The sequence below is a fragment of the Vicia villosa genome, linkage group LG4, assembly GCF_029867415.1.
Source record: "Vicia villosa cultivar HV-30 ecotype Madison, WI linkage group LG4, Vvil1.0, whole genome shotgun sequence".
Taxonomy (NCBI): Eukaryota; Viridiplantae; Streptophyta; class Magnoliopsida; order Fabales; family Fabaceae; genus Vicia; species Vicia villosa.
The window spans coordinates 50782638-50797726 of NC_081183.1; the positions used below are offsets into that span (position 1 = coordinate 50782638).

The following is a 15089-nucleotide window of genomic DNA, read 5'->3' on the forward strand; positions in this document are numbered from 1 at the left end:
TGATATAAATCAATTTTATTAGGATATTTAATAATATAATATATTTATTAATATTTTTAGTTTAAATTTAATATACGGTTCAATCACGGTTGAACCGGTTGAACCGATTGAACCATGACCCACATGTTTTAACGGTTCTTTCTCCGGTTTGGTTTTTAAAACATTGACTCTAATGCTACCCGGTCTTGAAACTGAACCATAAGACACGGATCTCACAGCTCTTTCAACACCCACATGTGTCTTTTACCGTCAATTACAAACTTCCTTTTCTCTTTCCATTTTTTATAACAAACCTTTCCACCTCTATATATATTTCCAAGTTCCAACTCATATACACTCTGATCTCTCACGAAGTCAGCGACAATAATATTTGGCGATCGGCATGGCCACCGGCGCCGCAGATGGATTTCTCCGGCCAATTTACGAAGGCAGCATCTCCGGATACGACCACACCGTGGAGCGTCGTCCTTACCACCGCAAATGCGGCTGTACGCTTCATAGCAAATCATCCAAAATATCATGCCAGAATAAATCTCCAATTTGTAGTGGCAAAATAGTATATCCTATTAGAAGAGCCTGGAGTGAAGGCAATTTGGCTTTGTCTGCTTCTGCTTATTCTTCTCATTCACCTTCTCCTTCCGCTTCTCCTTCTCCTTCTCCTCTCGGTGGTGTCAAATCTCGACGAAGTTACGTCGATCTTGAAAGCCAATTTGATGATAAAATTTGTGGCTTATCTGAGGTTAATCAATCTTTTTAATTTTGTTTGGTTTTATATTTTTGGTTCCAGTTTTGAATTTTACTTATGATTTCAGTTTTTGTTTTTTTTAGATTAATAATTTAATTTGCTGGGTTGTCATGATTTGTATTTATCTATATCATTTTGATTACAGGACCTTGTAATCGATCTGGTTTATTTTTTATTGTAACAATGTTAATTTAACTTTATGGATTCTTTAGTATGTATAATAATATATTATGTTCTTAACTTATGTGAATTACATGCTGTTTAATTAATTTTTGGTTTGAAATTCATTGTTGTTAAATTAAACCTAAAACTGGATTGAAATCGAAATTTGGATCTAACTATATAGGGCTGTGTTTGGATGATAAAATGTGAGGGGGAGAAAGTATTGTGATTATTTTAATTTAATTTAATTTTAAAATAAAAATAAAACAACATATTGTATCTTGTAAGATAGCCATGTGACCAGCAAATAGTGCATTGAACACAGCTCATATTTTCAAAAACTTTTGAGTGTTTTATTGAAAAGGACTAATAAACTTTTTTCTATGAAAGCTAAAGATAGCTGTCCATGTTTAATTAAATGAAACTTTAATAAGTAAGACTTTTTTTATTAAAAGTTTGGAGAAAAACATTAAGTATGTTCACCAAACTCTTATATGAATAGGCTTTAAGTTACAAAAGTTGAGTAACACGCTAAACATCATTTGGTCACAAGTTGTTATAGGTAGCTTTGCATATTACATGTGAAAACACACAATTATGGGTTATTATCATTTGTGTGTTTAAAATGACTGTGAGATGATTTTTTACGAAATATATTTGCTCCTAAATGTTTACCTAGATTAGGCATTTTAGTGAATCATGTATGTTTTATAATGTCATTGCAATAAAGTGTCTGCAAGTTTAGAAAAAGGGTTTAATGAATATGCAATGTCAGTGTAAAATTTTTTACACAGTCAGTGCATCACAACCATTCACATATATTGGAGCTTTTTAAGCTTTCAATCGTGGTCTAAAAGCTTGACAAAACTCATCAAGGCAGTGCTTAATGCAATATGCATGTTCAATAGACACTTCAACAAAGTGGAGGATATCTTCTTCAAAAAATATATGAGTAATCGAATGACCTAATTTTCTGCAAGCATAGTCTTCAATGTTATTTGGGAGCTTTTCATGCAGATAACAAAAAAATAAAGAGATAGTCTCTTTGTCTAATATCCTTAGATAGTTTGAAGGCTATCATTTGGTCGGCTTTCCACGAGATCCTAATCTACATGAACTGAGGCAATGTTGGACAATAGATATAAGATTTGACAGAAACTCAGTTTCTAAAAAAATCATAAGCTGTTTGTTACATTCAATCAATTTTAAATATTAGATTTTTAATATTATGCGGTTATGTTTGATAGGTGCTCTTCGATTGGATATCATATATCACCTTGTTTAAATAGACGTATCAACATGCGGTCTATTAGAAAAGTAGAAGCTAAGCATAATAGAGATGAGAGAGTTTGTTATGAACTGTAACTGTTTTCTCTGAATGTGAGAGATTACAATATGATGTATATATAGCATTGGCAGTGACTGACACCTGTCACTACACAACTTCCAGCTCAGCTTATCTATATCTATTCTAATACAAATTGATATGTAAGCATATACACTATTATCTTCCCTTCAAACCGAGCCTCCTGTTCCAGGCAGCCCTGTTGGAATGGAGCTCTTATCAACAACTCTTAAGTGACTTTTGAGATCAAGAAATCTGAGAGCACTAAGAGGTTTGGTTAGAATGTCTGCACTCTGAAATTCAGCAGAGATGTGTTTAACAGAGAAAGTTTTATTAAGGACCTTTTCCCTAAGGAAAAAGATATCCAGCTCCATGTGTTTTGTCTTGGCATGAAGCACAGGATTGTGAGAGAGAGCCACTGTACTTAGATTATCACAGTATAGAACAGGACTAGTAGTAGGAACTCGTAATTCAGTGAGGAGGGACTGCACCTAGAGAACTTCAGAGGCTGTACTAGCAAGGCTCCTATACTCTGCCTCTGTACTAGACCTGGCCACTAGAGTCTGTTTCTTTGACCACCAGGAAATGAGATTGGGACCTAGATATATGCAGGACCCTGAAGTAGATTTTCTATCATCAGGGTCAGAACCCCAATCTGCATCAGAAAAAGCTGTAATGGGAAGAGGTTTGAGAGGGTTGGCAGGTAAGAAGTGCAAGCCATGATGCAAGGTACCCCTGAGATACCGTAAAATGCGCTTAAATGCTATCCAATGACTCTGCATAGGCTGGGACAGAAACTAGCAAGCTTTGTTTACTGAAAAGCTGATTTCTGGCCTAGTAATTGTAGCATACTGTAGAGCCCCTACTACAGACCTGTAGTAAGTGGGATCTGGAAGAAAATCTGAGCCAACTTTGGTAAGTTTTAGATTAGAAACCATGGGAGTAGGAAGACTTTTAGCTTCACTCATGTTAGTCTTGACTAGTAAGTCTTTAATGTACTTAGCCTGAGAGAGGAAGAGAGATCCATTGGCTAAATGAGAGACTTCAATGCCAAGGAAGTAATGCAGAGTGCCTAGTTGTTTTAGTGAGAATTGAGCATGTAATTTATCAACTAGCTGTTGAATGTGAGTGGGAGAAGTGCCTGTGACTATTATGTCATCAACATAGACCAACATAAAGATGGTATAGGTTGGAGTGATAAGTGTGAATAAAGAAGGATCACACTTGCTGGTGGTAAAGCCAAAGCTATGCAGAGCTGCAGTTAGCCTATCAAACCAGGCCCTAGGTGCCTGCTTCAAGCCATAGATGGCTTTGTTCAATTTGCACACTAGAGAGCCATCTGAAGAAGTGAACCCAGGAGGTTGCTGCATGTACACTTCTTCTGTCAGAATGCCATTCAAGAAAGCATTATTACATCTAGTTGAATGAGGGGCCACTTTTCGAGATGGCAAGAGTGAGTATGACTCTTACAGTTACAGGCTTAACTACAGGAGAAAAGGTTTCCTGAAAGTCAAAGCCATGAACTTGGTGGAAACCCTTAGCTACCAACCTGGCTTTGTACTTCTGTATAGTACCATCAGGGTTTTGCTTAATTCTGAACACCCACTTGCATCCAATAGCCTTCCTATTAGGAGGTAAAGAAGTAAGAGTCCAAGTATGGTTGGCTAGTAATGCTTGATGTTCAGCTTTCATTGCTTCAGCCCAGTTAGAATCCTTAAGAGCAGCCTTGTAAGATGTAGGTTCTAGTTCAGTTAACAAAAGAGTAGGATGCAATCTAGGCATCACTATGCCAGCTTTGGCTCTTGTGGTCATAGGGTGTACATTCTGAGAATTGAGAGGAATAACAGGGGCTGCAATTGTAGGAGAAGAGGTAACAGCAGAGGGAGAAGAAACTGAACCAAAACTAAGAGTATGGCTAGAAGAAGAAGAGGTAGAGGGAGAAGATAGCACCTGCTGGGAGGAAGTAAGGGGTGCAGACTGCAAACTAGATGGAGTGGAAGAAGAGGCTGCAGGAGGAGTAGAGGACATCAAAGGGATTCTGAAAGTGGCAGGAACTGGCACAGATACATTAGAGGGGGAAGGGCCAGAAGAGGAAGAAGGGGGAAACATATCAGCATAAGGAAATCTGATCTCATTGAAGATCACATCCTTTGAAATATAAAGTCTGCTATCAGCTGCCAGACATTTATATCCTTTATGCTGAGAAGAATAGCCTAGGAAGATGCACTCCTTGGAGTGATAAGTGAACTTGTTAGGCTGATAAGGCCTGAGGTGAGGATAGCAGGCACATCCAAACACCTTTAAGAACCTGTAGTCAGGTTCAGTCTGATGCAGAAGCCTATAAGGATAGTCCATATTGAGGACTGAAGTTGGCATCCTATTGATAAGATAGGCAGCTGCAGGAAAAGCATGATCCCAAAATGTCAAGGGAAGAGAAGCATGTGCCAGTAATGTTAAGCCAGTTTCCACTACATGTCTATGCTTTCTCTCCACAGAGCCATTCTGATGGTGAGTGTGTGGACAAGTGAGTCTGTGGATAGATCCTTGTCTGGTGAGTATAGAGGTGAGTTGTTGAAATTCTCCACCACCATCAGTCTGCACTATCTTAACTGTGCACTTAAATTGAGTTTGCACAAAGTTAAGAAAGTTGGTGAGAGTAAGAACAACATCAGATTTCAGTTTAAGCAGAAAAATCCATGTGTACTTGGTGTGTGCATCAACACAAGTAAGCATATATTTAAAGCCAGTATTGGACAGCATAGGTGCTGGTCCCCAAACATCAGCAAACACAAGATCAAAAGGTGCATGATAAGTAGTGGTGGAAGAAGTAGATGGCAGTCTATGAACTTTGCCTAGGCAGCAAGCAACACAAAAGTCAAATTTAGATTTCTGTGGAATAGGGAGGTTACATTTTGTAAGGACAGTTTTAAGAACCTCATGATGAGGATGGCCTAGCCTATTATGCCACTGCTCATATAAGGAAGGTCCTAAACTAGATGATCCTTTATTGCCAATAGAAGTAACACTGGGGGAGGGAGAATTATTGCTAGTGAGTGTGTGAACAGTAGGTGCAGTATGCCTAGAGGAGAGTGAGGAAAGAGCCTGAAGAGAGCCAAATGAGTATAATCCATCCTTGCCAAGAGCTCCTTGAAGAAACACCTCAGAAGTAGCCTGAGATTTAACCAGACAAGTATCAGGATGGAATTCAAAGTAAACTCTATTGTCCCTAGCAAACTGACTAACAGAGATAAGATTCTTGGTGATCTGTGGTACTAGCAATAAGTTGTTCAGTGTGAGAGTGACATGTGGATTGTGTGAAGAGTTAAAGGAAGATTGTCCAACTGAGGTTATTGACAAACCTTGTCCATTCCCAAGTGTTACTTGTTCAGAACCAGAGGCAGGAATACTTTCAAGGAAGTGCTCTGCAGAGTTTGTAACATGATGCGTGGCTCCTGAATCTGCATACCATGGAGAGGAAGATTGAGCAGCCACTGGTTGAGCAGCAACAACACCAGAACCAGTGATATAGACTTGAGGCTGCTTGTCAGATCTTGGAGCTGCAGCAGGTGCACGCCACTGAACAAATTGTGGAGCAATCCATTGATTTGGAGCTTGCTGAGCAGGAGCACCTTGAATCCAAGGAGATTGCATAGGTGCACGCCATTGAGGAGCATTAGAGGCAGGAACGGCAAGTCTATAGTAACACACCTTTGCATCATGACCAGATTTAGAACAGATCTGACACTGAATACGACTACGGCCACCATTACGACCTCCACCTCTATAGTTACCAGATCTACCACCACGTCCACCACGAGAGTGCTCAAATTGTGGTGTAGAACCCTGAGAGGGAGAATCAGACACCATAGACACAGTGGAATTGACAGAAGGAGCAACCGTACCTTGAGTAAGATTGAGTGCAACAGGAGCCCGAGATGTAGCACGTGGTGTACGTTCAAGTCTAGCCTCATGAGAGAGAAGCATAGTCTCAGCAACAACAAGAGCACACGGTTCATCACGATACTGAATAATCGAGGCTAAAGCTTGATACTCCGGTGGTAATCCATCAACGATCGTCTCCAATTGATCACGGTGCGAAACCGGATCACCGATTGATTCAAGAATATCCGCGATCTGTTGGATGCGACCTAGATACTGCGCAATCGTACGATCTCCTTTCTCCATACTACGAAGCTCATAGTGAAGTTGACGCGATTTCGCATAGATCTGAGTTCGCTGAAATTGATCGATGACGGACCACACCTCATGCGCGTGAACGCACTTGACAACACGCGGAAGAACGACATCAGAAAGCGTCGTCAGAAGCCACGTGAAAAGAAGAGAGTCCTCCTGAGAAAACGAGGAGGAATCACTGGATTCACCAGGTGACGGTGAAGTTTGTGGATGCGGATGATACCTTCCACTTGCTGCTTCCATGAGAGGAAGTTGTTGTTATCTAATTTGATACTGATTTGTTGTGCGAACGTTTTGAACGCATTCTTCAGAGGAGACGACGCCGGTGGTTGCGTAGAAGAGTGTTCATCTAACGACGAACCAGACGACGGCGTAGGCGACGGCGTAGGTGAAGCCATGGTCACAATGGATCAGAAGCTCATGATACCATATTAGAAAAGTATAAGCTAAGCATAATAGAGATGAGAGAGTTTGTTATGAACTGTAACTGTTTTCTCTGAATGTGAGAGATTACAATATGATGTATATATAGCATTGGCAGTGACTGACACCTGTCACTACACAACTGCCAGCTCAGCTTATCTATATCTATTCTAATACAAATTGATATGTAAGCATATACACTATTACGGTCTTCTTCTGCAACCGTATCATTATGCGGTTTTCTTCTGCAACCGTAATCAATCAGTGTCCACCATTTCTGTCTGTCAACTGTAATCAATCAGTGCACCATTTCTGTCTGTCTTGTTTCACGCCACGCTTTCTATAAACCTTGTTGAACCAACGGATCTATAACCCTTCTTTGTCATAAACTAAAATTGTCTATTTCGTCATGTCAAATAGAATTTCACATCAAAGTTAATTTTCATCTAATACCAATTGTTAGAACAACATATGGTAATACGAATAAATCAAAATCAATTTTTGCCGCAGCAAAACAAAAGAAACACTGCCCATTATTACATTTTGTCCAATATTTAACTTCACTGCCCCTCAGGTTTCAAGTCAATTCATCTTGTTCACTTTGCATTATTACATTTTGTCCCAATATTTAACTTCAATGCCTTTCAGGTTTCAAGTCATTCATTCTGTTCACTTTTCTTTGAAAGAATTTGAGTATGATTTTACATGCAATAGTTAAATGAAATTCTCTTGGATAATATATACAACAAAATAAATTATGGGAGAGAAGGTGTGAGAGAAGGCTTTGCAACCTCTAGTGCTCCACAGTCACTAATATAGATGGTGGTAAGAGGCCTGTTCCATATAGCACGTGCATTCTGTGCCCTTTCGTCTCCGAAAAATTCTGCCAAGTCATTAAATTGGCGAATTCGTTCACCTGGTTGGTAAGTGGGAGTGGAAGCTATGGCTGTGATGACATCCAACCCTGAAATTAAATTCAACCAGAAGCTGAGAAATGTAATTGGTAAAAACATAAGATTAGAGATCAGACAGACAAAATATAATCTAGTCTGCAAACAGATCAAATATTCCAATATCTGAACGACCCTCTTGTATCATCCAATCAATAGGTTGATACACAATGTGGCTGTATAGTGAACAGAGATCAAATATCAAAACTATTTGAATTTGGAGGTATAAAACATGATCACTTACTAATGGGGGAGAGTACAAAGCTCACAAAAAAACAGAAGCACCAACAGTTCACCAGGTTTAGTTACCAAGCTTAGAGTTCACAGAGAGTCAAAAAATGAGACCAGCAAAGCATCTTAATACTCGTGACAATGTGACAAAACCACTCATTCTGAAAATAAATGCAAGACATCAAACTTAAATGTGAACACGATACTTTTTTTTTGTTAATTTTCCCTGTCTCATACAATGTTATTTCCAGTTTCTGTACTGGAAAGATGCAGAACCAGGTTTCAATAAAAGGTACTCAAACAAAAGTTGGATTGGGACATCAACGTTTTTGAAAGCAATGGGGCCGGCCACAACTTAGTAGCATCAACAACACTTAACTACTAATTCTCAATGGTGTTATTAAATGGCAGCACCATGGCAGAATGGTGTGGCAGATTTTTTTACAACTGCCATAGGCCGCAATTGCGTGTTTATTTGACAGATTTTTGGCCTTCCACCACCGACAACACTGATTCTCAATCATATCAAGGATCGTGACACAAATGAAATTTAAAACAATGTGCATAACTAATTTTTGCATGCCCTAATTATGGGGCCTCCAGAAATTAATAACATAAGCATTTGATCGCAATAATCATTACATACAATGCATGTGATTTGTCAGTTATTGTTAGTTAAAAAGTTGTTACAAGTTGGTTAATGAGTTGGTTAGTTAATGGGTAGTTAGTGGATTTGTTGAGAGGTAATTGGGTCAAATAAGGCATGCTGCCTATAAATAGAAAGAAGAATTAGAGAGGGTATCATATTTCCATTAGAGAGGACTAGGGCTTTTTGGTAATCATCGGGATGTCATTAGCATTGTCCAACGATATTCCGACTACAAAAACGAGAGTCGGGATGCAAATCAAACATGCTATCGCTTTACAAGTTAGGAGAAGTGAGATTGGAACAAGGATGACACTATCAAGAGGAGAATAATTTAATAACAAAAAAAAAAATTATTGAAAAAGATAATAGAATATTTTAAATAAAAAAAGTAATATTAAATTGTATTATTTTAATTTATTAATAATTTAATAAATTAATAACAACCTAATACTTATTAATAAAGGAAAACAATATTTCATAACAAATAACCCTTAAATTATGGAATATAAAAACTAATTATCTTGTTTTTTAATGAACAGCCTTTATTTTTCTTTTTTTTTCTAACGAAAAAGCCTCCTACTTTAAATATTATATATAAGACAAATGAGGTATCATAAAAAAAAAAACGCAACTAGTTTCATTCGTTTGTTTCAGTTTCAAGAGCATAAAGGAATAATTTGATTGTACTCTCCTACCAGCTACCAGGTATGTTGTTGCACTTAATAAAATCCTATCAGTAGAAAATTGCGTTTGGTGTATGGTTGGTATAACATCTCTTAAATTAGGGTTTTTGGAAGATGAAGTTTGCATTTTACTCTTAGATGCATTTTAACAATATTTGTTTTTACATTAGATGCGTAAAAAACTCAACCAACTCATTTGGAATAGAATAAATTTTGAACCTTTGCTTTTACATGACGTGGCATATTTTCCTCCTAGATGCCAAAAAAAACTCTATCACAGCATTAGGTTTAGCTTATTTTTAGGAAAAAGCCCAATAGCAACCCAATTTCTTATTATAAGTATACTCTCTTATTTTAAAAGTTTTTCATGTTGAGATTTATTATATCAGATATTAGAATTTCTGGTTTGTTCATCATGCCTTTTTTAGTAGGAACATACATGTTTATATTTTTCGCTATTAATATTTATTTCTTGTTACAGAAGCAGAAAATATGAATTGGCATCACCCAAAACTTATAAAATGTTGGATTAGGCTATTTACTTTGGCTGCAACATTCATCCATCCCTTGTTTTTATTTTTAAGCTATGTAGAAAAGGTATAATTTTAATAAAAGTGTTTTAATACGAATTTATCCTATTTTTTTGTCTTTTTAGAATAAAATATTAAAAACTTCTTTTTTTTTTATATTCACTTTGTATAGGACAAAAAATGCATTAGTGGTCAAATGCATTTTTTGTCCTATACAAAGTGAATATAAAAAAAATTAAGTTTTTAATATTTTATTCTAAAAAGAAGAAAAAAATAGGATAAGTTCGTGTTAAAATATTTTTATTAAAATTATACCTTTTCTACATAGCTTAAAAAGAAAAACAAGGGATGGATGAATGTTGCAGCCAAACAAACCAGAGTAAATAGCCTAATCCAACATTTTATGAGTTGAGGGTGATGCCAATTCATATTTTCTGCTTCTGCCAAACAAACCAGAGTAAATAGCCTAATCCAACCTTTTATGAGTTTAGGGCGATGCCAATTCATATTTTCTACTTCTGTAACAAGAAAAAAATATTAATAGCGAAAAATATAAACATGTATGTTCCTACTAAAAAAGGCAGGATGAACAAACCAGAAATTCTAATATCTGATCTAATAAATCTCAACGTGAAAAACTTTTAAAATAAGAGAGTATACTTATAATAAGAAATTGGGTTGCTATTGGGCTTTTTCCTAAAAATAAGCTAAACGTAAACCTAATGCTGTGATAGAGTTTTCTTTGGCATCTAGGAGGAAATTTAATCTATTCCAAATGAGTTAGTTGAGTTTTTTATGCATCTAATGTAAAAACAAATATTGTTAAAATGCATCTAAGAATAAAATGCAAACTTCATCTTCCAAGAACCCTAATTTAAGAGACGCAATTTTCCACTGATAGAATTTTATTAAGTGCAACAACATACCTGGCAGCTGGTAGGAGAGTACAATCAAATTATTCCTTTCTGCTCTTGAAACTGAAACAAACGAATGAAGCTAGTTGCGTTTTTTTTTATGATACCTCATTTGTCTTATATATAATATTTAAAAGAGGAGGCTTTTTCGTTAGAAAAAAAAAAGAAAAATAAAGGTTGTTCATTAAAAAACAAGATAATTAGTTTTTATATTCCATAATTTAAGGGTTATTTGTTATGAAATATTGTTTTCCTTTATTAATAAGTATTAGGTTGTTATTAATTTATTAAATTATTAATAAATTAAAATAATACAATTTAATATTACTTTTTTTATTTAAAATATTCTATTATCTTTTCAATAATATTTTTTTTATTAACAAACCTTTCCAACTCTTTATATATATTTCCAAGTTCCAACTCATATACACTCTGATCTCTCAAGAAGTCAACTACAACAATATTTGGCGATCAGCATGGCCACCGGCGCCGCAGATGGATTTCTCCGGTCGATTACGAAGGCAGCATCTCCGGATACGACCACACCGTGGAGCGTCGTCCTTACCATCGCAAATGCGGCTGTACGCTTCATAGCAAATCGTCCAAAAAATCATGCCAAAATAAATCTCCTATTTGTAGCGGCAAAGTAGTTTATCCTATTAGAAGAGCCTGGAGTGAAGGCAATTTGGCTTTGTCTGCTTCAGTCTCATTCACCTTCTGCTTCTCCTTCTCCTTTTCCTCCCGGTGGTGTCAAATCTCGACGAAGTTACGTCGATCTTGAAAGCCAATTTGATGATAAAATTTGTGGCTTATTTGAGGTTAATCAATCTTTTTAATTTTGTTTGGTTTCATATTTTTTGTTCCAGTTTTGAATTTTACTTATGATTTCAGTTTTTGTTTTTTTAGATTAATAATTTAATTTGATGGGGTTGTCATGATTTGTATTTATCTATATCATTTTGATTACAGGACTTTGTAATCGATTTGGTTTATTTTTTACTGTAACAATGTTAATTTAACTTTATGGATTCTTTAGTGTGTATGATATATCTATGTTATTAACTTATGTGAATTAATGCTGTTTAATCAATTTTTGGTTGAATTTCATTGTTGTTAAATTAAGCCTAAATCTGGATTGAAATCATATCAAGGATCGTGACACAAATCATTACATACAATGCATGTGATATGTCAGTTATTGTTAGTTAAAAAGTTGTTACAAGTTGGTTAATGAGTTGGTTAGTTAATGGGTAGTTAGTGGATCTGTTGAGAGGTAATTGGGTCAAATAAGGCATGCTGCCTATAAATAGAAAGAATTAGAGAGGGTATCATATTTCCATTAGAGAGGACTAGGGCGTTTTGGTAATCATCGGGATGTCATTAGCATTTTCCAACGATATTCCGACTACAAAAACGAGAGTCGGGATGCAAATCAAACATGCTATCGCTTTACAAGTTAGGAGAAGTGAGATTGGAACGAGGATGACACCATCAAGAGGGTGGGCATCTGTCACCAAGTGTCAGATGTTAGGCACATATGTGCACTTAATGAATCTAACCTCTATTATTGTGAAAGTGTTTAAATCCAGCAGAATCAAGGTAGCTTTATCCCTGTTCGATGTGGAACCTATGCGGCGACGGTACAAAGGAATTAAGAAAACCACCCAGTGAGTGGCAGTAAAAGAGAGTGTGGTGAATGGGTGTATTTATCCTTACATAAGTGGGATACAAGTGAGATCAATCAAAATAGGAGTATGCTGCCAGATGCTGCTAGCAGCCCTTACCATTCAAAATTGTTGAATACAAGTGGCAATAAACTTAAGGGGTACATGCTGCATGAGGGTGTTACTACTTCTATTTTAATGAATGTGTTTATGTTGAAGGGAAAAGGAAAGTTGATGCATGCTATCAATCATGCTGACTTGGTAGATGAAGATTGGAGGTATTTTAAAAGCAGGAAGAAAAATCCTACTGGCTTGAAGCTTGCACTGCTCTTGCTGACCTTACTACAGGAGCTGAAAAATGACAGAAAAATAAGCCAACAATCTGACTGCTTAAATGTAGATTTTGTTCAACCTGTTTGGCTGCTTGTTCTATTATCAATAGGATCCAGGTAGAAATTCTATGGCAGCCACTAGACTATAATTTATAAGAAATATTGGGTGTTACATACTCTTTCACCTTGTGGTCAAGGCATTTGAGGAGGGAGTGTATTTAATAGGCATGTTATAGTTATTAATAAGTTGTTACTTGTTAATTAAGTAGTTGGTTAGATGGTTAATTAATTAATAGGCAGTTAGGGGATCAGTTGAGAGATCGTTAGACAAAATAAAGTAGGTTGTTTATAAATAAAGAGAAGGGTCATTGTTGTTATCAAAGAGGATGCTTCCCCATTTTCAATAATAACATATAAGTTTAAGTTGGTTCTATCAGCATGGTAGACAAGACTTAACCAATAAAAAAAGTTTAAAATAGTTTAACATGAGCTAAACCATTTTTATTAATATATATAAATGAATCATCATAAGCTTCTTGTTTTAGAAACAAATGAGTCCTAAAACTCTGTTTACTTTATAAGAGCAATTTTTGTTTTCATTGTTTAAAATCTGTGTAAGTTTTAGTCGCTAACAAGAAATTACTATACTCTTCAAGTGAATCCTATGCTTCTTGTTAAGATTCTTGATATCATCTATAAAATCTATAGAAGAGAGAAAATATCAAAAGATGTAACAAACTTTGTATTGATCAAAATGAGAGCTTGATTCATTAAAGTGATACAATGATACTTATATAGAGTAAGAGTATAACTAACAATCATCTCGTAACCAATTTGTAACTAACATGCAACTAATAACTAACTCTAATCTAGAAACCAATTTGTAACTAACTTGCAACTAATTTGTAAATAATGATAATATCTCTAACACTTCTAGCTAATCATGGATAATGTTGTGGTATGACAAGTTTTTATAAGAAGATTTTGTAGTATCAAGTTATATTCAACTCAATTACAAGATTTGTTGGATCACCCGCTATCAAGCAATCGGTTAACATTATGCATGAATCTTAATGAGTGTACTAAGAATACCATATTGAATAAGATATAGCCTAAAAAATGTTATAAATTGGAGACATTTCTCACATTACAATTAAAATTTACAAGCATTGAGTTAGTTCTTCTAAAAGTAATTTGTAATCTTTTACACATGGTCAATTTTCAAGTTAGTTAATGCTAACCAACACATCAAAAAGAGTGAAAAAATAGTTAGTTACCTTCAAGCACCGTTCCAAAGACAACATTCTTGTTATCAAGCTGAGGACAAGGTCCAGGTCCAGTAGTGATTAAGAATTCAACGTTCCTGTATTCAGGGTCAAGCTTAATCTCATCATCATCATCATTCTCGGAGAGTGGCAGCGAAACAACGCCGGCCCGAGAATGTGTTAGCGTAAATGCCTTGGGGTCAATTGTTTCAGTGTTGCGGGGGAGATAGCTAGGAGGTTGGACGTCGCCTCTTTCAGGACGACCCTGATGTCCGCCAAGAAAGTACTGACCTGGAAAAACCTTATGGATGATAGTGTCTTTGTAGGAAGAGGAATTAGGGTTAGAACTGGAAGCGGAAATGCAGAGGGATTTGAAATTGGAGACAGTGCGGGGAACGAGGTTACCGTAGAGGCCAATGATGACGCGGCCGAGTGAGGTGGAATCTGAGCATAGAGTGGAAATGGTATCTCCTAGGGTGCGATTCGGGAGGTAGTAGTTGGGGCAGAGGCTGAATTCCATGAAGACGCGGTCGGTGATGGTGGGGTTTGGTGGTTGTGTGGGTAAGGCGGAAGAGGAGAGGGAGGGGAAGGAGAGAGTGGCAGTGGAGGTGAGGAGGAGGGAGCGGCGGGTGAGGTTGGATTTGGGAATTGGGTGGTGGAGAGAGGGAAGAGGTGGTGGTGGTTGGGTTAAGGAGGAGGCCATTGTGGTGGTGGTGGAGGAGTGAGGTTTTTCATTATGCAGAGGAGAACTTGGAGAAGCTAATCGGTGTGGGGTCTACCTTAGATTAGATATATCTCGTGAAAACTTGCCAACAAGGCCTTATTTTCAAGTCACCGTAAACTCCAAAATTAGTTATTATTATTATACTAGTGTGTGACCCGTGCGTTTGCACGGGTACCCGTCGGTCTTGTGCATTGGGTTTTAGGAAAATCAAATAGGATAAGAAAGATTAAAAGATATGGGTAAGTTCATATAATAAGGTTAAATGTTTGAAATAGGTT

The 15089-nt window shown here is 36.6% G+C and overlaps 2 protein-coding genes across 2 annotated transcripts; one reads left to right on the forward strand and one right to left on the reverse strand.

The window, feature by feature from the left end:
- The first annotated feature begins 382 nt into the window (after positions 1–382).
- Positions 383–757, forward strand: LOC131597190 (uncharacterized). The gene has a single exon (XM_058869900.1). It carries the CDS (start codon positions 383–385, stop codon positions 755–757), a length of 375 nt encoding a protein of 124 aa, XP_058725883.1.
- A 6726-nt stretch (positions 758–7483) lies between these two features.
- Positions 7484–14879, reverse strand: LOC131594795 (peptidyl-prolyl cis-trans isomerase CYP28, chloroplastic-like). The gene is made up of 2 exons (XM_058866994.1): positions 14100–14879; positions 7484–7833 (listed from the first exon to the last, which is right to left on the reverse strand). The coding sequence occupies exons 1-2, from the start codon at positions 14788–14790 to the stop codon at positions 7625–7627; spliced, it is 900 nt and encodes a 299-aa protein (XP_058722977.1). The 5' UTR covers positions 14791–14879; the 3' UTR covers positions 7484–7624.
- Positions 14880–15089: the final 210 nt, after the last annotated feature.

Bases quoted from the DNA above. Each gene is read 5' to 3' on its own strand.
- LOC131594795 (XM_058866994.1), bottom strand. From the start codon at position 14,790: ATGGCCTCCTCCTTAACCCAACCACCACCACCTCTTCCCTCTCTCCAC. The intron at 7,834-14,099 runs GTAACTAACTAT...ATTTAATTTCAG, and splicing joins CTTTGGAACGGTGCTTGAAG to GGTTGGATGTCATCACAGCC.
- LOC131597190 (XM_058869900.1), top strand. From the start codon at position 383: ATGGCCACCGGCGCCGCAGATGGATTTCTCCGGCCAATTTACGAAGGC.